Below are 25499 nucleotides of genomic sequence, written 5' to 3'. Positions count from 1 at the left end.
ACTTTCCTTTGGAGGTTGGGAGGTGAGATTATAGCATTTGAACTGTTGCATCATTGGCACTTTGGCTTTGTTGAGGCCTTTTTAATGACTCAGTAAAGAGCTGTGGTGTTGTGTTTGGTCTGGGAGAATGTATTTCTGTCATAGCTCAGTTTTCTGCCACAGTATTATGCACAGGGTCATCTGAGACCTGAGAACACCCTTTTTATTTCTGGAGTTCAGCAGAACTCTGTGCTAACTGGTAGTTATCAGTATTTCAGGTGAGAAGCTGTGCATCCAGGCATGATTCAGATACATGCCCATGGTGCTGTAATGTTGCAAGGGAGTTGTGGTATCTCAGAAAGGAGGAGGTCCGTGGAGAACAGAGCAAGATGAGGTTTGCACCAGCAGCAGAGAGGAAACAGGTGCAGAGCTGTTGTACACAGCAGTGGTCCTCAAGTTGAAAACAATAGGAAAAAGGCTCTATATTAAAGAAATAGCTAATGGCTAAGAGGAAGTATGTTCCTGCAGAGGAAGGTTGTAGCTATCCATGTTCAGGAAGGGAGATTCCAGATGGGCATGGGTGCTGGACAGAGTTCAATAGTAATGGGTGAAATACGGGAATATCTTGGGAGAGGATTTATGAGGGATTGTTAATCTTTCAAAAGAGAGACTTGACAGTGTGACACAGGAGGGCAGGAATCATGCTGTTTCAAAAAAGTAAGAGCAGCCATACTAGGTCTATCCTAATAGAATGTTTCTGAAGGGAAGATGCTTCTGTTGTGGAGCCCAGGGCAGAGGTGTGAGACGTGCATGCARTGCACCTGCTGTGACTCTGGCTTACTCCTACAGCTTACAGATATCCATGGCTTAAAGCCTTTCTGGGCAGTAGATGCTGTTTCATAGCTGGCAGTGATGGCTCTGTGAATTGGTTTAATCCTTGTTTGAGCCTGTTTATGCTTGCACCATGTTGGAGAAGAGGGAGATAAGCAACAGGGAGAAAGAGGATCTTTTTAAGCTTGCTGTTTGCAAAAGAGAAAATGAGCTGAGTTTGCTGTGAKAAAATTAAAGGTGGAAGGAGAAGACAGCTTCAGTGATTCAGACTCCCTGAGAACAGGGAGTTTCTGGAGCTGAGACACTGAAGAATAACCATGGGGAAAGGTTTTCTTATCTCCAGTTGTAACTACATAATCTCATGCAATGGGCTGTGGGACGTGATGATGGCAATACTATGGGGTTTTCCACAGAATGGARGAAACAACTGGAAATTACTTTTCATATATGGCAAAGCATTAAGTAAGAGCTTGCTGTTTTATTCAGGGGGTTGCAGATGTTTTCACATTTTCTTTCAAAATGTAAACTCAAGMTACTTCATCATGCAGAGATACAGAAACTAGAGGGTAAAAAAAATGAGACTACACCAGGCTTAAAATGTGTGAAGCATGTGGAAAGTTAAAACCCAACCAAACAAAATTTTTACTTACTGAGTTATTTGTAGGCTKTCCAGAATCAAGGACAATAGGCAGTGAGCATGGTCTGCCGTGTTACCCACTGTGAGTATGGAGGGTATCATTAGCTGGGGTAGAGATGTAGAGGAAACTGGAGATTGTGTAATTAGAATACAGAGAAGACAGAGAACAGTGCTGGGAGATGGAGAAGATGATGGAGTCAGTATCTGAATGGGCTGCTGGAATGGGAAAACAGTTGTTATCTATAGCAGAAATATATTAAAAGGCAATTTCAGGCAATTGTGTTCTTCGCTTCAGTGTGTTCATGCTAAAATCCTTCCTAACTGGAACCCAAGAAGTCAGAGGAAAATGAAGAAGTTTAATTTTTTTTTATACAGTTGTTTGAAGAACATATTCTGTGCTTGAGGAATAAGAAAAAGGTTGTCTGGGGGACAAACAACAGTTTAGAGATCCCATAAATTCAAGACTGAACTTTCTTGTACACTGAACTCAGGAGGGATTTTTTCCTAACAGAAGCTTTATTGTTGCTGTTGGCAAAAAACCCAAAACATTCTCAGGACATATCTTCACTTAAGTCTATTTAGAGCTTCCAGAAAATGTTACAGTGGAGTAAAATAAATTTTCAGACTGGTAACAAATACAATTCTATTGATTATACCTTGATGCCTCAGGATATATATTCACTTCAATCTGTGTAAGTCTTCCAGAAAATGTTGCATTGGAGTAAAATGAATTTTCGGCTGGTCACAAATACTTTCCCATTGTTTATGCCTTAAAATTTTGGGCAGACACCTGGGGTTTTATTCTTTAGGTTCAGAACGTGCTGTTTATCCATCTTCCACTCTTCACACATTTCTGGGGTARATTAAAAAAAATCTCCAACTCTTTTAGAATTAAGTTTGATTAACTCTTCTGAGGGTATTTTTTTTTGTCTCTGTGTTTTTAAGAAACTTATCTGATACACTCAATAAATTTATTGTCAGTATGGGACAGCACTGGTGAAATACTCAAATTCAGCAATGCTTTGTTGCAATTTGAATCAAATCCCATTTGCAGACTGCTTCAGCAGGGCTATTCCATGAATTMGTGGTGTCTGAAGTGCAGTAAACTGGAATCAGTTGTAGCATGTGTACTGCATAGCCTCCTAATATTCAGATGATAGGACACTTACTTTTTTATCATAAGCTCATAAATACTTGCTCAAGGGAYGGTGCTCTCTTTTTAGCCCTTTGCTATTCTTTGAATAGTTGAAACCTCTGCTGCATTGGTACATTTCCTTTCTTACTTGACTGAAAGTGGGAAGAGGGATGGTCTTTAACATCCCCATGGTGTGCAAGGCTTTTGGAAACTGAGCTTTTATCTCTAGCCTYGAGCATTGGTGTAGTACTAACTAAATTATAGTGGGTTGGGCAATTCTGGTATCGAAGAAAGAGTAAATGTGGGAATGGATGTGTGGGAGACCAAGGAACAAATGCAGAGAAGTAATTACCAARAGGATGGAAGGGAAGGACATGATGTGAGCAAGCGCCTTGTAAGAAGCCCATACAGTTCAGGGCTAGCTTTTTTGTTCAAAGCATTTTGACACCGACTGTGAGGCAGGTGCACTCGTTGCTTTTTGGATGAGAAACTTATGTGTGTTGTACTCTGCATTCAGAGGCAGTCTCCTGCGACCGAGTCAGTGAGTGGGGAGTTAGTCAGACCAATTAAGTCATGTGCTAATCATCTTGGCTTCTGAGTTGAATGATGGTTAGACACCACGGTGAGCAGTTGTTTGCTCCCAAAGTTGTATGTAGGAAAATATTTGCACAGAAGGCAGAAGGATACCTTTATTTGAAACTTGGATATCTATTTTAAGTTTCAGGAATATATAATTTCTAAACATTATCCGCCTACTGAACAGCTGCCTTCTATCCTGACAGAGTTGCTTTTTGAATTCTTCTTCTTAAAGCATAGGATAACAGCTCTGGTGGTTTACTGATAGATATATCAATATAATTCCCAATATAGATATATTTGCTTTCTGTTTCCAGTCATAAATTGACTCATAATTTAATCTTAGAGAGGAAGAAAGAAAGCACAGAACCTGTACACATTACTTGTTTATTCCAAAGCCTTTCTGTTGCCAATCACAGGATCTGAAAAGCTGATCTACTGACCAAAAACCTCTTTGCAGCCCAAGAGCAGAAAAAGTACCCTCTGCCATTCAGTATAATGATATGTTTTGTGTTTAAAACACATACATCATAGTTAATTAGTCCSCCAGTGGTTGTTTGGGAAGCCCTCTTGGTTTTGTACCAAGAAGCAGGTGTCAAAATTAAGAATGAGTGTGCTGTTGAGACAGCAGAACAAACAGTGTCTGTTCTTTGTTAGTCTGTATTGTTAAATTAGGTGTCTGGCTCTGGCTTTTGCAGGGCAGTTCAGGCGCAGTCTCTGCAGAGAGAGAGACCTTTTCCAGGGAAGGAATAATTGAGCTGCCTGGGCAAATTATCTGGGCAGAGTGGGGAAGCAGCGTGGATGGAGGTGGGGGGTTTCCTCTGCAGTCACGAGGCAGAGCCAAGCCTTGGAGGTGACTCGAGGGCTCTTGGGGTCTGTGTGTCACGACTTGAATATCCTGCTACCCAGGGTGCCCTGGACTGCTGCTAGGCTTGCAGAGGGATAAATCCACTGTGCAAGGTCTCTGGAGGTTGTGAGGATGTTGAACTTGTTTTTAATTAGAATTCCTCCATTTGTCCAAATTTGCATTCTAAAACCTCATTTGATGCTCCTACAATGCTTGCATTAAGGTGAGTTTTAATTTGGTTCCTAATTTCCTCAGAGTCAGAGAGATCAGGGCAGAGTTGGTTTCTTTGACAGATTTCAGAATTCCAGCTAAGAAAGACAAATTGTTCATTTTGGCCTTTCCCAATTTCCCAGTAATTTTATGTAGCTCTGCATATATAGTATAGAGTCCATCTCCATCCCCAGGAGACCTAGTTCGGTTAAAGCTGAATAGCACTTCTTATCTGAAGTTCAAAGCATAGCCCCTGGTATCATTTCAGTTTCCTATTCCTTTAATAAATGTTAGGTGCATCACCGGTGAGTAGAAACAGCAGGGACTAGGTAATTAATTCCAGTATTTTTGATTTCATTTCATCTTAAGCCAACAACAGGAAACTCTAGGGCATGCACTTCTTATTGTACTAAATGAAATACTGAACRTTGAGCCTCTAGTAAGTAAAATGAAAAAGTACTCAGGTAGTGTAAAACTATGGGTTGTTTTACACCCAGATCCTTAATAAAATGCCTTGGTATRCAGTGTCCTTAATGAACTTCTGACACTTCAGTGGTTGCAACCTGTTGCAAACTGGTTTTATTCTCTTTGCTGTTATGTACTGACGGGCTCCTCTGTGTGTGTGTGCGCATGTGTGTGTGTGTGTGTGTATGTGTGTGTGTGTGTGTGTGGTCACAGAACTTTATTCATGTTAAGTCACTACTTTCTAAAAAAGTTTTGTATGCAAAAATGTAATTCCTTATACCAAAGGTGCTTCAGATACCATATTTTGCCCACTTCTGGAAGAGAACAGTTTTATGTATCTTTGTGATTAATGACTCCCTTTGGACACACCTTGTACCTGCTTTAATATATATTTTTAAGGTAATTGAATATTTTGTGAATACCTGAATGAAGACATCTTTTCTAGGATTAGGCTTACTTTAATTAAACTATCTTGGAGAAGAAAAACAAACAAACGCATATTAGATTAAACCRAAAGGTTATGGTTGAATGTGTTCACAGGACTTTCGTACTGGTTTAACTTAATCTGACTTAAGATCATAATTTGAAACTGCTGCAGACAGTCRATTGAGAGACTTGTGTGCAATCCTGAGTTCCTGCTTTTCATTTCACACCTCAGTTATCTGCCCCGTTAGCTCATATTGGTGCTTTTATTGATGCATGTCTCACATCTTACACAGTAGTCAGTTTCTAAATCTTGACAGTAAAAATTACTGTCAGAATTGAGTAGGAAGTATTTGGTGGTGGGAGTAGTCTTATCTYATAATTATATGAACTTTGAAATTTTGTAAGAGGTAGGCAAGTGACCAAAGGCTTCTTTATTGAGATGCAGTTGAATACCTGTGCAGTTATAGACTCTCTGCCTGGTTCTTGTGTTTCCAGGTGCTGGAACTGTACTAGCACCGCGGGCTTATGATGGCCCRAGCTTTGAACTGTTGAATGTGCTATCTTAAAGGTATTTGTTATYGTTAATATACCTGTGCAGTTCTAGAAATTTTTTGTTTGAATTGTCTCCATAAAAACTGATAAAATAGAATGGCATCCAGGGAGGCACTCTGTGTGTCTGCAGCTTGATGCCTGATCCAAACAGGGTGGTACCAGGCAGAATGAGATGTAGATTTGCAGTGATTGTGGGCTGAGCAGGAAACTCTGTGGCACACATGGGTAGAAAATGCCAGCAGTTTGGACCCATCAGAACTTCTGGTCTTCTGTGATGCTGAGGTGCAGCACTGAGACAAGCTCATAGATACAATGTGTAATGGAGGTCCTATGTCCTCTTCTTAGCACTTGGCCAAGCAGTGATTTATTTATTCAAAGGAAGGTGATGAAAGCAGAGGGCTTGCTGATGCCATTCATTACTGTGAATGTAAGAACCTCATGCCTGGGTGTTCCTCAGCTGTAAGGATATTAAATCAATCTGTTATTAGGAAGGCAGACTGGGCCCAGATTATAGAGGAACTATCTCATCTACCTCCAAATGGTCCAGGTTCTCTATGCATGTTGAAATAAGGGGGGACTGTGTGTAAAACTCACTATCAAGAGCCATCACCCTAACAATGTGAAGGGTAACATGTATCTTTGATCCCACATTCAGTGAGATGTGATTTTGTGTGTTTGTTTCTGACACGCATTGTGTGCTCTCTGGTACACAGGAGCAGCRGAGAAGAGCTCGAAGCATGGAGCTGAAGACCGGACACAGAATTTCATCATGGCCATGAAGGATCGCATGAAAATCCGGGAGCGGAACAAGCCTGAGATCTTTGACTTGATCAGAGATGTGTTTTGTGAGAGCAAAATGACGCATGCTCAGCAGATGAAGACAGTGAAACAGAGCGTGCTTGATGGTACCTCAAAATGGTCAGCAAAGATCACAATCACCGGTGAGTGGGAGARTTATGGGTTCTCTTGGTCTTACTTGGGAGCCTCAAGTTGGTGTGAAATTAGAGCAGAGAGGAAGGGCTTCTCTGACCTCTCTGTCTTTCTGCCAAGTGCACATACCGGTAGCAGGTGGAGATACCCTTATTGCAGGGACTGTAGCTCACCATGAGCTAAGGCTCATCAGAAATTCTCTCAAGAGTGATATTCCAGTTTCTCTGGCCATTATGAGCTGCTGCTTCCTGTGGTGTCAGACACATTGTCTTGTTGCAGGGTGGTGGTAACCCTTCTCATTTTCTTTCAGTGGTGTGTGCTCAGGGTCTGCAGGCCAAAGACAAGACTGGGTCCAGCGATCCATATGTAACTGTTCAAGTGGGCAAAACAAAGAAGAGGACAAAAACAATCTTTGGGAATCTGAACCCTGTATGGGAAGAGAAGTTTTACTTGTAAGTGTTCTAACAAGGACTCTCAACCCCATGTCACCTGTTCGTATGATCCATGTACTGACAGCTATGTCTTGATCCATGTACTGACAGCTATGTCTTCTCTCTCAGTATGCATTCCTACATCACCTGTAATCTGGGATGGTTCTGTTTTTGCTCAGCATTGTGTGCATGTGGAGGGTTAATATCATTAACAACGTATGTAGTGCACACCTGTTTATCCCATCTGTCTTCCTTGTGTGTATACAAATTGTATGCTTTGTGAACACTTTTATATTGATGTTCCTGAAGAATGCTAAAGAGAAAGGAAAATATTTAAATCAGCAGTTATTGTTCCAGGCTAAAAGAATTCTTTATAATATTAGAGTAAAATTCTTGTAAAAGATTAAGGAAACTTCTGCCACCTATTTCTCTGACCTGCTACTGGTGCTTGGCAACCAAATCTAAAGGTAATTAGTTGTCAGCTGTCTGTGTCACTGGCAGTCTCTTTTTTCAGTTTTGGAAAATCAATGTAACAAAAATGTGCAGGAGTTATTGTTTTGAAACAGAGCTTTCAAGATGACCAATGTATTGATGTCTGAATTGAAAGCAAAGACTGGAGGCACAATTCTTTAGATAACAGCTACACTCAATATATATTGTTCCATCCTGCTTTTATTAAATAAGTAAATATTATCCTCAATTTGTTGTTGGAGATGTTACAAACCAAAATGGAGACATGAAATCCAGCAAGTGTTTTCTGAAGATTCTAGGTGACTCATTCCACATCGACAATCTTTATTTCTTTTAGTGTGTAAGGTTTTCTTTTGTGTGATCTCTTTCTTTCATATTTTTTCTTCCCTGCTCTTTCCTAAACTACTTGGGGGAGCTTTCTCTGCAAACTGCAATTTGTTTGTGTTTTAAAATCTGATTTATATCTGTCCAGCTTTGTCTTCACAGTGTACAGTACAAACAAAATTATTTTAAGCAGTTTTGAGCAACTCMTTAACGTCAGAAAAATCCTACTGCTATTTTGAGCGAGTAAGCCCTTGGCTTTATTCTTAGTTTAATCCAAGGTAACATTGCTGATTGGTAAGTAGTAAGAATGCTTAGGTGCCGTTTGGATAACTGTAGTCACAATAGCAGCAAGTCTGTGTGGGAGCCTTAAAGACCTTGATTTACCATGCCAAGTAGTTACCATGGTATTTGCAGTGTGCTCCCTTCTAATTTTAGGAGCTTCAACAAATACTCTGTTTAAAGATAGATAGCAGAATGTGATAAATGTCACAGTTTTAGCCGTGCCACTGTTTAGACTTTATCGCCATGTCTGTAATTCAGCAGATAATATGCTCTTGGGCGTTCGAATTGTTGCWACTTTCTGTCTTGCCTGTGGTCGTTGCCTTCATTGCCTTGGAATAGCAAAGGGAGATGAAGGGAATGAGCACAGTGCCAACACTGATGGCTGGAGAGAGGTCAATCCTGGAATCAGTGTGTTGTTTCATTAGTACATGTCAAAGCTCACCTTCTGCTGGATGAGGAGTYGTTTATAGTGTGTACAGCCCTGGTTTTCCATACACCCATGTTTCTATTTAGCATTTATGGATCTTTTTGCAGCTTACAGCTCTTGAAGTTCTAAAATCTTCTACCCCATAATGAAATGGAAATTTAAATCAACACATTCAGGCTCAAAATACCCGTTACGTACCAGGCTTTTTTAGAAGAGATTGCAGGTCAATCGAGAGATGGTCAAATTGTAAAAGGTTAGATGGGGAGGTGTCCTTGATTCTTCCAATGAGGTTAATTTCTTGTAGCGAGAGAARGATACGCTGGTACTTACCGAAAGTCTTTCAGTAGACATGAAAGCTTTGGTATTCAAAATGGTTAAACAAGTCAAAGGGAGAAGGATGTGCAAGAAGAGAGGTCAGGTCAGTTACTGATGTGTATCTCAGCAGCGCTGTTCCTTTTCTGTTTGGCTTGGTGGATTTGTTTGTAGCTGATGTTCATTAGGTGTCCAGTGTCTTTCATATGATCACTTTCATCACTGTTCCAGCGTCTTTTCAAGCACTGAATGTAGACCCAGAAATCTGTGTGCACCCGTCATTAGAATTATAGCACTGTTATATAATCCATGGCAAGAATGAAGGCAGACTATGTACAGATAAGTGATATAATTCTTTTTACAAGCTCAGTTAAATTTATTAAAAGCAACTTAAATAAGTTTAAAAATTTTAAGGCTCTGGTAGCCTGTTTTAAATAAGGGGGTTTGTGCTTGTTTACGGTGATGGATGGAAAAGTATAAACTTAAATATCTCTCCCTAAAAACTACTTTGTTCCTTTTCCATATATTTTCAGAAAAAAAATGTGGTAGGCTTGACCCAATTCTGAAGTTCAGATTTAGAAGCATATTTTAGAAAAGGCAAGGTTGAAAATGCTTTGGGTTTCCATTGTAGTGCTATTCAGGTCATTACTAGCCTGTGTAACTGTAGGCATCTGCTCAGATTAATCACCAGTTCTTGCAGTATGTTGCCTGAGCAAGTGACAAGCAAGAAAAAGGCTGTTTCTTTCTGAAAATTATCTCTGTATATTTACATCTATAGCTTTAGGAAATACGTTGTTATGGAGAGATTTTTGTATATTTCATCAGAGTTTGAAGACCTTTGAAAACCTAAGGTGTTGATTTTTCTGCCGTGTTCAAAGGCTTGGTGCAGAGACTCTGCATATGTGATACTTGGCAGCAAAAAGCTTGGTGGGGGACTCCAGCCACTGCTGCAACACAAACATGTGCTGTGAGCATCCACTAACGAAGCTCTGCTTCCCTTGGATTTACATTCCTTTCTCTCCCACAGTAAATCTCAGTTTCTTTCCTCAAGTTATGAGAGCCGGCTTGCAGATGTCCTCCAACTGCCATGTACTTTTCTTGCTGTGCCCTCAGCTCTCTTCTCTTGCCCTTAGCTCTGGCTGGGCAGAAGGCAGCATGTGTCCTGCCTTCAATTGAATTCTGAGTTGTCTGTAGTGGTTTGTAAATGAGAGCCAGCTGGCTGCAGGCTTTCCAGGGACAGCAGCTGGTATGGGTTTCTCCGCTCCATCTAGTTGTTTTTTTTTCACAAAACCTGTTGGAACATAGAAGCTTTCATAACAAGTCTGTATAACTCTCGTTTCCTTACAAAGCAGTCCAGTAATATWAGAGGGAAGCTTTTCTTGACATATTCAGTGCAATTAGAACAAGACAGTAATTCCCCATTTAGACATGTTTTAGATTGTCARTGGAAATTACAGGGTTTCAGGAATATTTTTGTCTGTAAAGGCTGAAGCTAAGCATCTATTTGCATGGGTTACAAGAGCAGACAGTGCTTAGCAKGATAAGCCAGACCCCAGGGCAGTTTCAGTTTTAAAGGAGAGCTCTCGACTTGTTTGGGGGCTGTTCCATACCTTTTATTCAGGGAATGCCGTAGTGTTTAAAGAYTGTGAGCACTAAATGTTACTGGATTCAAGCAGGACATTGCTGTTCTTCTTGGCGTAGGTGCAAAATTACTTGTTCATTTTACAGTAATATCCCCTTGAAGTTCTGTGATCTRAGTACAGCTGTGTCTGAAGCTTTGAATGGTGGGTGTGCAGTCATTGCCTGGAACAGATTACATTGTCTCTGAACAGATTGCAAGAGACATGTTTATTCTCTCTCATGGCAGAAGAATAACAGAGTTTAAATGAATGCTGGGCCTCCTGCTAGCAGTCAGTGTATTACTGSGATGTTCAGAGCCCACATGATATACATACCTGTTAATCCTTTGGGAACAATGCTACTGCTCGACTAACCACTAGTTACCCAAAGGTTTCTGTTTGGTTCCCCAATTTTCCTTYCAGCTGCTGAGCCTGTTGTCAAGCTCAACATCTTTCAGTTATCTCTGTGATTATATGTAACTGTTCCAGAGCTGTATTTTAGATTTCCCCTTCTGAGACCACTGTGTTTATAACCACTGTAACTCTGCCACTCAGCATCCCTTCACTATGTGGTGGGGGCCATCCAGTTTGTCTTGCTTTCATTAATCTCCAGGTACTGCAGATACTGAAACTGGCACTCTGATAAAATCTCACTTGTTTCCCTGCTCCATTACTGACACGAGACTTAAATCTGAAAGCAGACCTGATTCCTTGTGGCAAGCACCTGTTGGAAAGCTGAGTTAATGTAGCTAAGGTTGTAAAACTCCAAATCGCTTTGTCTGCTGTTTGCAGTTAGAAGAACTGCAGCATTAATTTGTCAGTTGGCATTGTAACATTGGGTAGCAGCAAACGATTGTACTTGTTCTCTTAAGAAAAGAGCTTCATGCTAGTAAGAACAGAAAACTCATTTCTTTGTTCTTAGACATCAGCAATGGGCTCTGAGGGCATATTATTGCTGTCRTGCTTAACTTACAAGATACTGAGGATTTTCCTTCATTCTCTTTYCACTCAGCTTTTGCCTTTGGTGTTTTCTCCACTGTCGTTTTTTCTCCCTAAAAGAGGAGTCTTGTCATTGTTTAAAAATGAGCCTCTTCTGAGAAGTTTTCTGCCTTCCATTCCCACTGCAGTTGGCCACAGCTGAGGTGCCAATTGGACCCTGCCATGTTATGACACTTCATTTGAACCATATTTGAATCCTCCTGCTTTCTCAGCCACACCATTTCCTGAAACAACTTTTTCTCTGCCCTCCATCTGTATATTGTTGCAACTTTTTACTGGACTTTCTCATACTGGTGGTTTCTACAACTACTCCTTCCTTTCTCATTTTCCAGAAAATGTCTTTTTTTTTTTTAGGCTTTGTTCCTCAGAAGAAGTCCTCCTAAAATGAGGTCGCAGGTCTTAAAGGCTTGCTGATCCATTCTCTCCTTTGCATTTTCCCACCTCCTGCACTCTCATCCATTATTTCTACCAGCAGCTCTGCACTTTCTTTTTTTCTTTTTCTTTCTCTACCATTGTATGAAATATTTTCTGCACTGGACTGTGGAACTTTACAGGCCAGTCTTGAGACTGCTCAGAGAGTATGGATATTCACTACACTCTTTGAACCATAAATATTTTTTACAATGAAAATACGATAGAACTACTCAATTTAGGCTTGACTGACCTACTTTAAAATCTGCAAAATGTTGTTGCATCCTCTGGTCCTTTACTTTCATTGTTCTTGCTTAAATCTACATGTTGTGTTTTGAGATTATTATTAGCCTGTCAGCTCTACAGGGCAAAATTAGCAAATTCAGTACAAACGTTGGCRTTTTTGTTTCAAAATACAAATCACTGGTTCAAAAGTGGAGTTCTGGTAATTTTTGGAGACTTCTTTCTCTCCACATTTTGGCAGAAACAAGGCATGGGCAGTGGCGTGATCTAGACCCCTGACATCATCCAACCCCATCTGGCTAGGCCTTTATAGATGGGCAGAGATTTCAGAACTAAGAATCACTTCCTACAATTTTTTTTGCAGAACTTGGAGCTAGATTAGAGGGATACAAATTGCTAACTTCATTGTGGGAGGAACTACAGTGTAAATTCAACAGTTGCTTGTTCTGTTTAGCCACCAATATACTAATTACTGTGTGTGTGGGAATGTCACTGTGTGAGCAGACCAGAATTAACTAGAGCTTCGTGTGCTCTCGTGCTTCCCCTCAGCTGGGCATGGGAAGAGACCCAAATACTGACAGTGCAGAGGACGTGTGTGGGTACAGGGGCTTCAGTGCTGTGTAAGACTAAAAAGGAACGTGGCAAAATTGATGGAGGTAGAAAGTGGGATAGCAGATAAGTCAGCAGAACCAGGCTCAGCTGCTTCCAATGTAGCAACCACTGGCTTCAGACAGAAAATCGTAAGGGGAAAAAAAATTATTTTAATTTTTCTTGAAGATTTTGTATGCTGTTTCTGGAAAATGTTACTTCATTTGGTAGCTTGAAGTGTAAAAGTAAATTCTTTTATAAAAATGGCACCACTGCAAACACTGAGACAGTATGGATAAAAAAGAAAGGTTTAGAGCCACGTGTATAGCAAACCTGTTTTCCAGTCTCTTGCTCTCTGAATTGGACCTGAAAGTATTTAGTAATTTCTTTCTTTTGGAGGGGTCCCCGAGTGTTTCTTCTCTCTGCATCCTCTTGGGAAAAGCAGTGAGAGCTCAGCTGTGGGAGGATGGACAGACATATATGTGCACACCATGAAATCAAGCTTCATAAAAACATAGCAAGAAGTGGGGCAGGCATCTTGAGAAATGTGCTGGCTCCTGTATTAATGAGGGGGAAAGCTTCTAGCAGCAGAGCTTGTTAGCCACAGTCTTAGGGAGTCATGTCACTGTCACAAATTGGAAGCTATTTCTCATTAGTTAAAAAATCGTTACCCGTCAGCAAGCTCAGGTCTCCCAGTGTTCATGGTTCTRTTTTGGGTCTGAAAAATGAACTGGTTTTGACACAGCTGTGTTACCTCACCAAAAGTAAGGAGTATTGTTCTACAGACTTAGATGTTTTGATGGTAAGCCACCAGCACAATGCTTTCAGCTGCTGTGAGCAAGTGATAAAGCTCACTCTCTGGCATGGGACCAGCATAAAGAAAGCGAGTTGAGCAGTCTCTTTAAAACCACAAAGAAAGGTGTGGTAAAATAGAAGCTTTGGTAGCTCAGTAAATGCTATTGAAAGGTTTCCTGTAGGATGTTGCAGTGAGTTATACTCCTGTATTTGAGTGAAGGATGATAGCCAGCAACCTCAGGAGTGGGGGATGATATGTGTGGGCCTGCCTGAGATAGATTTAGGTTTGAACAGTGAACGTTTTCCTTCAGGAAAAACCACTGGGAGCAAAGTAAGATGAAAGCAGTAGCAAAGAGCAGTCAGGCAGAAGGTGATTTCCGAAGAAGTCACTGATACTTTGTGAATGGCTTTGTGTGCCGGCTGTGTTTTGAGGCACCCATGTGTTTCTGAACACTGAGCCCTTTCAATACTGCCAGGCTGTACATTAGTGCACCGTGTCTGGAGCAGAGGATTTATTTTACATGCTTAGTTTGTGTTGCAGGAAGACATGGCAAAGCACTCAGATAAATTTTAGGGCTACAAAAACCAGCAATTCCAGCCATTCCCTGCTTGTGGATACTTGTTTGCATGGTTTTGTTGGAAAGACATTCTTRAAGTAAAGGAGGAGGGAGAGGAGAGTGAAGCTGGGAGATAAACGTTGAACCTCTTTTATTCTGAACTCTAAATACAGATTTGAAGGCAGGGACCAGCKATGTGCTCTGCCAGCTGGATGGAATTGCCTCTAATGTTGTCCATATAATTCCCAGCTATTTCTCTCTACTGGAAAAATCAGTAGGAGCTGTTGAATGTGTGTTAAACGTTGTCCTGAATCACAATGGTGGCAGTAAGAGCCCAAATGGTTTCTTGGCAGAGAGCATGCTCCTAACCAGTCACTGCCACATCCTATTGACCAGGCTTAGTAGATCTCTTCTGACCCATTTCTTCTTTCTCCCTGTTGCTTAGCAACAGATGCAGCATGTTAATGTTAAAAAGACTGGAAAACAGGCCTTCAGCAGCAGTTGCCTGTTTTCATAGGTTTTATTTGCTTGAGGGTAGACATTTGTAGTGGTTGTGGTGAGTAATCACCCTTGTCATGGTCTCATATGAGCATTCAAATTGCTTTATTGCTTGCCCTGTAAATGAGAAGAGCTGTTGTAATACGGTTCTTCTACCCACTTCTGACATCCAAGAGCCTGCTTGGATCTACAAAAGATATCTGAACACCTAAAACAGAGGTAGAGTCTGAAAATTCTGTCTGTGCATTAAACTGGAGGGTGCTGATTCATCAAACAGTAAACTGCGTATTTTAATGGAAATGTCTTTATTGATCTGCCCAGGGTACAAAGTATCAGTCTAAGCTGTGAATATTAGGCAGAATCAATTCCAGTAATTAAATACCAATGCTGTAACTACTGTATCACACTCATTCCCCTCAGGCAGTATGGTGTATCATCTGATTGTAATTGATTCACTTACTGTCTTGAWGTAAGAGATCTACCTCCATCTGAGCCATTTACCCTTTGTTAGAAGCCAGGAAGAAGGGCGTTCCTCACAGGTCTTGTTTTGCTGTCCTAGAAATTGCATMAAGACAGATAGCCCTTACCGCCTACAGCTGAACAGGAGGTCTTTGATGGAGAGAGCTGTTGAAACTGGTTGGATGCTGATTGTCATTTTTGGGGGGGTGTATGTTGGCATTAACCAGCTGAGCTATCTGCAGGCTTCTGTGGGCTTAACAGCAAAACCAGCATTGTGAAGAGAATTCCTAAATTCTGTGAGCTGCTGCTGGGAGTGAGGGCAAGTGGGAGAGTCACAGCCACTTAGGAAGACAGAAGTTGGTGGCTGAGGTGAGAGCAGGGTGGTCATTCAGGGTGCATCAGGAGTGCAGTATCTGCTGTGTCACTGTAGCATTTAGAGAGTACCAAAAAGCTGTTGTGTGGTTTGTATCAGACACTCCACTTCTGGATAAATAGGCATTGTTTGTACTTTGTTAATACATCTCTCTGATGCTGGCCGAGTGGGTCAACAGGAATGCAGAGCATGTAGCATATAAATGTTTGGTGCATTGCACAATCTTAAAATTACATTTTCTCTTGTTTGCAGTGAGTGCCATAATTCCTCTGACCGGATCAAGGTGCGAGTGTGGGATGAAGATGATGACATCAAGTCTCGTGTCAAGCAGAGGCTGAAGCGTGAGTCAGATGATTTCTTGGGGCAGACCATCATTGAAGTTCGTACTCTGAGCGGAGAAATGGATGTGTGGTACAACCTTGGTAAGCAGAAAACATGTTACATGTTGGTTTGGGAATGTTTGAGAGCACTTGGGTGCATGTGGACAATTTGCAAAAAATGGAGAAGAAAATTTACATCGTTTCAGGGCATATGATGCTGCTGCAGAGCAGCTGCAAAGCTGATCCCAGTTAAAATAGAGTATAACATGTCAAAAGGTTGATGTTCTTCCTCTGTCAGGCATTGCAAAGTACAGTGTGAGAAATGCTTGGAGCAGGACTGTATTCCGTCTCTGCTGGAGACATGCAATTCTGTGTTCCTTTTTTTTTTGTGTGTCAACACAAGCATTTTACCAGCCCATAATAGTGTCACGTGAGCAGCACTGGGCTGGCAAGTTGTTGAGACCTTTTCCAGTGACTGCTGTGGAAAGTACCAGCAAGCAACCAGATGGTGCTAAGTTGTCAGGCACCCTGGACCTGCCAACTCCTAGGAGATCCAAAATCTTCTTGATAGGAACAACCAGTAGTWCCCAGGAGTTCATGGCTGTGGTGAAGTTAGGGACAAATTCCACATCAGTCAGCCCTGTTCTCAGGAAAGGAACCTGTCCATGGTGGTTCAACTGACTGAATCCAAGACCCTGTCGCACATTTGCTGATGGAAGGGCTGTCTTATGTCTAAAAATGTACATAGTTTTAGTTAGATGTGTCATATTGAGGGTGTATCATGGCAGTTGTTTGCTGATGTCTACTTAGTATTCAATGTTTTGAAAGAAAACTTTTCTCTGTGATGAGTCAGCCCAAGCTTCCAGCAGTTTCTTTTGCCCGTGCTGTCACCCCAAGATGGCTGTGCTCTGAACATGAACATTGCATATAATTGCTGATGTTTTTGCCTTCTAGAGAAGCGAACAGATAAGTCTGCAGTGTCCGGGGCTATTCGCCTGCAAATCAGTGTGGAGATCAAAGGCGAGGAGAAGGTTGCTCCGTATCATATTCAGTACACTTGCCTTCATGAGGTAGGAAGTGGGAATATCACTCAGTTCYTTCTGGCTGTTGAAGAAGCAATTTTCTGACCTTTATTTCCTTGAAATGTTCTTCCTTGCCTTAGGTGAGTTTTTTTACTCTGCTATGCAGGCCTGGTACCACATTGAATCATCAAACCTACATTTGTCAGGGAGGCAAAGGCAGCTTTAAGTTGTCTCCCCCACGCTGGCTCAGTTTGTCCCACTGTCACAGCTGTGCTACTGTCAGGCACAGATCAGGCTTTAGTTCCACTCAGAGCCCATGGTGAGTTTAAGGTGGAGAAATCTCTAGGTTACCTTGAGTRATGCTTTCAACATGAGCTGTACCTCTGTCTTTCTTTAGAGGAAGCATGCTGAAATGCGTAATCGAGGAGGCTCTTGGTGGTATAAATTCTTCTCTGCTGCTGCAGGGGTGTGTAGTTACAAAAAAACTGTTGAGGAACGGAAGATAAGCGGAGRTTTGTGAGTACTGAACTGTGTCAGGATGGACTGAGCTGGACAGGCAGTGCTGCAGAAGTTGGGAAAAATCCAGAGATGACTTGTGAGGACTAAARGGAAAACCCTGTCTTGGAGAGATGCCCAGTCTATCTGTGTCAAAGAAAAGGCAGGCAGCAGGGTCAGTCTCAAAGTGCCTGAATAAGGAAGAGCAGTCAGAGCCCWGTATATAAGAATATCCTGAGGTCAGTGAGGGTTAAGCAAATTCATCTCAGACAGAGAAGGGCAGTTGTGTCACAGAGAGGAGTGTTCATCCACAGGAATATTTATCCAGACACTGAGCTGGATGAGTTCTGTGGTGTCTTCTGGCCATACCAGGGAGCTCTCTGTAAGACAGAGATGAAGCTCAGAAAGTAGGCTTCTTTTAGTAGACTATGTTGGGTTATTCAGTGCATGTTTACTGTKTTTTAATTCAGTGATGGCTACCATTTGGTAAGCTGTTTTGGTTTTATCCTTTGAACATGCATGATCACTTGCTGCTCTTTTTTTTGCAAATAGTTATATTTTTTAACAGTCGCATTCTTTCTTTGTGCATTCTAAAATGAAGATGATTTGCAGCAAGAATAATATAATCAGGAAAAACAATGKTGTAAAGCAGAGTCCTCTAGCTACGAATGAGATCATTAGACTTTTGCATCCCTTACATTGTAGGGAGCCAGCTGTTAGAAAGGCTGATGAATCTGTAAGTGACATAAATTTGACGATTAGTGAGAAACCCACTGAGCTGAATGTGCAATTTCTGGACAGCAATGATGGCTGAAAACTTCTGTAGTGTTAGATAAAGTGAAAGGTTATGTTGAATAATAATGCGAGTGTCTAGCTGTTAGGGGTGATCTTAAGTGTGTCCTTTTCAGGGGAAAAAAATCTGTTTGGAGTGTTCTGTATGATCATAATTACAATGCTGATACAGAGCTGTAACGTCAGCTAGTTTAAACAGCTTGTCCATATTAAGGCATTTCATTCTGAGGACAGAAATGCGTAGGCTTCAGGAAAACTAATTAGTGTATGGTTTCAGTGCGCTGAAGCACTCTTCTGCATCGTTCATAATGTCTGCTGGGTAAAGTTATAGGTATGCATGTGAAAAATTCAACTATGAGATTCTTTTAAGGAGAAAAGAAGGTAAAAGCAGAATATACAGAGTGGGCAGGGGGAAAGAAGCAGGAGGGGAACAAATTTGTGTTAGTGCCACCATCTCAGCAGTTCCAAGCTTTTAATGAACCTTACTTAAAGGCTTCATCAGCCTCACATACAAACCTGTTCCTGTTTTGTTTTCCAGAATCTCTTTCACCATCTCACAGATGTGCAAGGGAATGGGGTGGTGAAGATCCCTGATGCCAAAGGAGATGATGCATGGAAGGTGTATTTTGATGAGACAGCCCAAGAGATCGTGGATGAATTTGCAATGCGTTATGGCATTGAGTCAATATACCAGGCCATGACGTAAGAGGCATTTCCTGTGTTCTTTAGTGCAGATAATTGGTGTAACTAATTGATGTGACTCTTACTATTTAGAAGATGAAGTGTGTTGGTAATGGAAAGCTTGGCAGTCACAGCTGCTCCTTATGGAGCTTACCGTGAGCAGGAAGAGACTGCCTGTCCTTGAATCACCAGTGTCCTCAGAGTCTAGAAATTGTCTGCCATTTCTGTTTCGAGACTCTCAAATCTCTGAGAACTCTTCTGTTAAGAAGGTGTTGCTCGAGGTTCCCAATGAAGATTTCTGATGATATGAGGATGAGGTTTTGTGGAAGTATTTGTCCTAAGATGTCTGTTGTGGAAAGTGCTACAGTCCTTTGAAGTAACTGATTGCCCAGGTGCTGCTGAAAGCATTTAAAGAAAGTTTGAGTAACAGTGCCACGGATTTGTCCTCTTCAGAGCTAGGTTAATACAGTTCTGTATCTTCAAAGAACCTTTTCCTTGTCACTATACTTTTACTTGGATTTGGGATTAATCATTCTTGCTCTTAAAGACTAGTATTGCTATGCTTAGCTCATTTCTTATTTCAAATGTAATATAAAATGTAGCAGACAAATGTGAACTTTTTCACATTAGAAGCTGAAAGTTTTCGGTTACAGGTCCTTAGATGAGTTATGAGCTGTAGTTATGTCACCTTGCAAGCAGCTTTTCTGCATATTGGTTTAAGCTCAAATGGAAAAGAATTGTCAGGTTTCTCTGGAGGACTGATAGTCACTGCTTATAGCAGGGCTAACTTGAAAGTTTGACCAGGCTGCTCAGGAATGTGGAAACTTTCCAAGAATGGAGATCTGCCACCTCTCTGATTAGATCCCCACTCCTCACAGCTTCTCTTCTTAAAGCTAACCAAAGAGCCATTTCATGTGCWTGTATTTATGCAGTGCCTAAATGACCAATTGGTACATAAGTGTCGGGTAGCAAGCATGGTCTTGAACTTGAAGATATTGGATTTAGTATAGATAAAAGGAAGAAATATTTTACAGTGAGGGTGATGAAACAGTGGGTGCATAGGCTAGGCTGCTCAGAGAGGTGGTARATGTCCTRTTCCTGGAAGTGTTCAAGGCCAGGTCCAGTGGGATTTTGAGCAACCTGATTTGGTTGAAGGAGTCCCTGATCACTGCAGAGGCTGGACTAGATGACCTTTAAAAGTCCATTCCAAACCAAACTATTCTATGATTCCCATAGGGAGAAGGCTGTATTTGGAGATAGTTCCCACATTTAGTCTGGGTGCTCAGTGAGTGTTCCTGCATAAAAATGATCTATYTCTTATACCTCTTGGAATGAATTTTACTTGCTATTTCCCATGATATAAGACCTCTTAAGCTCTGATTTTTTTAGGTCTAACAGATTTTTTAAATTTTTTTTAATCATTTCACAAGCCTGGATGCTCCTAGCATAATTTTGAGATTTCCTGGAGGAGGGTTTCTTGCATTTAATGAGAGAATGGGAAAATGCAAATGACTCTGCACACTTCTTGCAGGCTGAATAGGTTAGCCAGAAGGAATCATATATCAGTGAAGCACACAAGTATTGGTGTGTGCTCTCACTGGGCATTAATGCTGTCCAGTTGCTGCTGCCTCATGACTCCTCAGAACCTGTATCTGCCTCAAGCAGCAGCAGWTTGTGTAAATTTCCCTATGTGGGGCTTGGTTTTAGGAACTGGCATCACTAGGCCACGTACTGTCAGCAACAAATGGTTGAGAAGCTGTTTTATGATCTGGAAATGGCTACAGTGAAGGGATTTCTCTTTGTTTTGAGCTGTTGTCTAAATGGCATCTTTCTGAAAAAGGCTCTGAGATGCTGTGGGGTTCTACATAAAGGGATGAAATATAATTTCCATCTGTTCATGGTCCTTGCCAGCATAAGGGGTCTATTAGAGGGATAAAATCAAGTCCTRCTGCACAAAAGAGGCCACAATGACTCACATCACTGTCCTTTCACAGGCATTTTGCATGTCTCTCCTCTAAATACATGTGCCCAGGCGTGCCAGCTGTGATGAGCACCTTACTTGCCAATATCAATGCTTATTATGCACACACCACTGCCTCCACAAATGTGTCTGCTTCGGACCGCTTTGCAGCCTCCAATTTTGGGGTAGGTTTGTATGTTTGGTGATGTTGCAATCGGACTTCTTTAATTTGCCTACATTGCTTCCACTCTTCAGTAAATAACTTGTTCTGTTCAAGGAACATTAAATCTGTGAGGAGCTGGAAGCACTGGAACTATATTAGACCAGACAAAGAACATGGGTTTGTTGTGGTAATCATCACACGTTTCAGGTATCAATCAGTGTAATGCATTGTGATGTTTATTCTTTGTGTTCACATTACAGTGGAGCACAGATGGTGTGGAAGGATCAAACAATACTAACTCTGCATGTTAGTGCTGTTAGTAGAATATACCATGTAATCTGGTAATTTCAGAACTTTTTTTTTTAAAACACCGACTGCACCAACTTTAAGAAAAAAAATAMCAAAACTGACCACTATGAAAGAAGTGTATTCCTCTAATGGCTAAAAGGTTTTGTATGTAACTTGTGGTGGTGTTGAGCATGCTGGAAAAGTATATGGAAAAGCTCATGCTTTCCATCAGATTGAGAATTTATAAATAGATTGAGGAGGTGTTCACAATGCCACATCAGAATTCATTGGAGGGACCTGACCTCAAGAAGTTAGGTCACAAGAAGCCYATAGTGCTTGTCACTGATCGAGATAAGATCATGGAGCTGTGTGATTACTCTGAATTAGAGCTTTTTCGGTCTCTACTTTATTCATCTCTGATAAATATTTTCTCTCAAATATTAGCTTGGTGTCAGTTTCAAATGGAAAATCAAAGAGGTTTCTCTTCTGGCTCTACTTCAGAGTGATAATGGAGTGTTTTTTCTGACAATTCTGATGTTTCACTGGCTTCAGAAATAATTAAAGTTTAAAAGTCAATCCATGAACCAAAAGAAATTACTGTTTGCACAGTGCCAATTGTCCACACTGCTTCCTCCTGCTCTCATGGGATCTGACACTGTTTGCCTGATAACCCTGCTGCTAACTCTGAACATCAGTTGGACAGTGGTGATATGTGAATGTTTATTGKTGTTTTCTGCTCAACAGAAAGAAAGATTTGTGAAGCTTCTGGACCAGCTTCATAATTCACTTCGGATTGATCTCTCCATGTACAGGGTGAGTGGAATAAGCAGAATCCTTTCAGGCATTCTCCTGGATAAAGGGGAAACACACCATTTGGATTTCTCTTACGTTTCTAAATTCTGGCATAGTTTGTGTCTTAAGGAACTGTCATGACAAGCTTGTTGTTCAAATGTACCTTTTYATTTTCCTAGAGCTTAGACCTTGTTTTTTACTTCCATCATTACTTCCTCAATGCTTCTGAAATTTGAAGATTGTGAACTGTGCTCATCTCTGGTACTTTTCCAGAAGTTTGCAATCCAARTTGGATTGAACTGAATAATTTGAATTACTCTTACCAGCTTTAAGTAATCATGTAAAAAGGGAAAATAGACTTGTTCTCCCCTACTATGGCAGAAGTATTTCAAAGAACCTTGTTATCACCTATTTTAGGTTTGGCAAACTTGAATCACAATGTATTGTCAGATTTGAGATCACCCCACCTCAGCAGATTGTGAAGAGATGAGTTTCAAATGTTGGCATTAGTCCATTAGCTTCATAAACCCTCCACTTTCTTTCTTAATTACTCCAGAGTCAATATAGTTTTATCATGTGACTTGGCAGTTTATTTTCCTTAAATTCCTTGCTGTATTATTTCAACTGGTGATTAATTCATTGAAAATTTTGAAWATGGTGGCAGAATGTGAGCTTTGATTTTATTAGTTATCCTCTTYTGATGCTAACATTTACCTGAAATGCAGAAAAACATACAAAGTAGAAAAACATGAGCAGATTAAGAGAAATGCATTAGGAAGACAAAACAAAAAAGAAAAGGGACAAGGTGCAAAAGAAGATGAAAGGAATATTGTGTGAAGAGCTATTCTAAAGCTACATTACTAGTAAGAGAAGGTCTAAATAGAGCACTGAACCACTGAGGAGCAGAGGGAAAATTACCAGCACATGGCAGTAGGAATCTCTAGCAGTGCTGCCTTTTTTGTTTGCTTGGTGTTCAGTAAAAGCTGTTTTTTGGTGGCTAATGCAACTGAACTGTGCACAAACAAGTAAGATCTTACATAAAGGACCAGGAAAGATTTGTGTGGTTTAAATAATTTAGGTATAATCTAATTGCCATTGTATTTTGAGAAATGGCTGAAGCATTATGGGAGCATTTAATAATTATTTTAAGACCCCTGAAGGGCAGGTTAAGTTCTGGAAGAAAAGGTGTTCGTTTGTAGCTTTCCAGACAGGAGACGGCAATTTGCATTCATCACATGGTTTGTGTTTAGGTCTTGACCCATGGAAGTCTTTGATTGTGATAAATACCCCAGGTTCCACAGAGTCTGTGTGTGGACAACTCAAAAAGATAGTTGTCTCAGAAGAAGCATCTACAAATGACTGCAAAGAGCATTGAATTGCCAGCAGTGGTTAGCTGAACTTCAGTAATACTCAATTACTACTCTCAAGAAACGGTGTTCTCAGTGAAAGTTCTCAGTGAAAAGTGAAAACTTTTTCCCCTCTGCCCTTTTCACCATCGTATCTAATAATTTTTGAACATGCAAATGTGAAGGGGTTCTCCAGGAGAAGGTTGCCCCTGCTGTTTTACTTGCAGCAAAACCAATCACATCAGCTTGAATGTAAGAACATGCTGAGGAKCATGAATGCTCATAAAGGACACGGGTCGGAGACAGCGGGAATGCAGGAAAGGGCACAGTGCCTGAGGTTGGAAAGGGAAGAGTTTTGTGCAAGAAGCAAAGCTAGCTGCATTCAGCTATGGGATCTCATGGGGGGCTGACTAGTTCCAGTACCTTCTAATGAGAACACTGCTAATTTTTCCTTCTCAATCTTGTTTATTTCTCTGGAGAGGTGTTGAATATACCACACCTCTTGGTGCCTCAGAAGAGAAGCCAAAAATCCAAGCATTGAGTGCAGAAAGGAAAGGGCTCACACAACCTTGGGCAGAAGGCCAGGGCTGCCAGTGGTGARGCTGTTCCCAGCCTACTCCTACAGCCAAGGAGAGATTTCCTGCCACCGAGGGCTGTCAGTCTCCTGGCATCCACAGACATTACATTTATATGAGAAGCTCTTTAATTAAGCAAACAGATAAGCTCCAGCAGCAAAAAGGCCTTATTTATTGAGCATTGTTTTGACTGGTACAAGCTTCTTGAGCAGGAAATGTTTCCAAGACAGTTTCCTTATTTAGCACATGCTTGAAGCCTTGCATGGATCTGGCTGTGCTTTCCAACAGGATTTCCCTTTTCTGTCAACAGAATAACTTCCCAGCCAGCAGCCGTGAACGGCTGCAGGACCTAAAGTCTACAGTGGATTTGCTGACCAGCATCACTTTTTTCAGGATGAAGGTAGGGATGTGGGTGGGGATGGGAATGGCATCTCTGCAGCTTTTTCCCCCAGGAATTGATTTCCTATTTTCAAACCAGTGTTTTATGTTGTGGTGCTTCAGATACTTAAGGAAAATTAAAATCATCTGCTGACTGTACATAAACATCCACATTTTGTCTTTACTTCTCTGTATTTGTCATTATGAAGATGTAAATGTTTTTCTCGCTCTGGTTTTTGGTCATAAAGATGGCRCAACCCTCCCCCACCCTCCCCCCAAAAAAAAAACAGAGGAGGAGGAATAAAGGAAATTGTCGAGTTTTAGGTAGATAATTTGCTTTTTTAATAACATTAGGAAACTTTTTCACTATCTTTATCTAGTAAATATTTTAGAGTTCCTGTCTTGGAAGATGAGATACTTAAATGRGGTAATATCTCTCAGTAGAGATCCAGTGGAGTTGTTATGAATGTTAATGTGCTGGTTCTGTAGTTAAGTTTATTATCCTAGCATTGTGTAATGAGATTATTTTATATCCCTGATTTTTGTCTTTTAAACTTTTTTTAAAAGTTTACAGCTAAACATTGTCGGTTAGTACATGTCACTTAAAAATTTTTATCTTATAAAAAACAAAGCTATTTAACTGTTTAACTTGAGCTATTTCAGGAAGTGCTTAAAATTTTACTGCTAAGCCCAAGGGTAAATGATGATTTAGAACTTTATTTTAAGAGTATTCATTTGGACAGTCTGTCTGTGTTGAAAGTTTGTTTTATAGAAATACTCTGAAAAGTTTAGAGGTATTGAAAATATCAGAATTGTCAGGTTATAGTTATATTTGCAGGGTGATGATTGCCTGTCTGTTTAGTTCCAAGTACCCCTGCAGCACTCTTCTAAAGCAACATAACAATGAAATAATGAAAACAGCTGCTATTGCAAGAGGAGAAGGCTTATCAGTTGGCATATCCCTARGGATTCTGGTGTGCTTTAAAATTCAATAAAGCTTGTGATGAAAGATGTCCTTAATGAAAGTTTTTTGTATTTAAAGGCAGACGAGTGGTCTTCAGCAAGGCTTTCCAGATCAGRTGTAAACTGCTCTATTGGTCTGTTGCGTATTCTTACAATGCTGGAGAAGATTGCCTGCTGGCTTTGTAACAAGCTCTATAAATTCAGCTGAAATTGTGTGTTTGGCTCAGATTATACACATATCAAGCCACATGATCTGTCTGTTCTGGGGAATCTTCCTTGGCACATCAAAAACTCTTTTATGCTTCAAATCCTCCTGTGGGGAGATAAGTGTTGTCGCTGCTTTTTTA

The 25499-nt window shown here is 40.8% G+C and overlaps 1 protein-coding gene across 2 annotated transcripts in view; it reads left to right on the top strand.

The window, feature by feature from the left end:
• UNC13B (unc-13 homolog B) overlaps positions 1-25499 on the top strand; it is a 207211-nt gene that overhangs the window by 131235 nt on the left and 50477 nt on the right. For both annotated transcript variants that reach the window (XM_057369600.1, XM_057369599.1), the window contains exons 15-22: positions 6372-6599; positions 6899-7040; positions 15630-15799; positions 16652-16767; positions 18545-18708; positions 20682-20832; positions 21843-21911; positions 24122-24211. In XM_057369600.1, coding sequence (XP_057225583.1) covers positions 6372-6599; positions 6899-7040; positions 15630-15799; positions 16652-16767; positions 18545-18708; positions 20682-20832; positions 21843-21911; positions 24122-24211 — 1130 coding nt within the window. The remainder of the gene's footprint in view (positions 1-6371; positions 6600-6898; positions 7041-15629; positions 15800-16651; positions 16768-18544; positions 18709-20681; positions 20833-21842; positions 21912-24121; positions 24212-25499) is intronic.

This window comes from Malurus melanocephalus, unplaced genomic scaffold (genome assembly GCF_030028575.1).
Source record: "Malurus melanocephalus ecotype Western Australia unplaced genomic scaffold, MMel_1.1 scaffold_113, whole genome shotgun sequence".
NCBI lineage: Eukaryota > Metazoa > Chordata > Aves > Passeriformes > Maluridae > Malurus > Malurus melanocephalus.
Note: the sequence above shows the minus strand (reverse complement) of the source record. Positions and strands in the feature narration are given on the sequence as shown.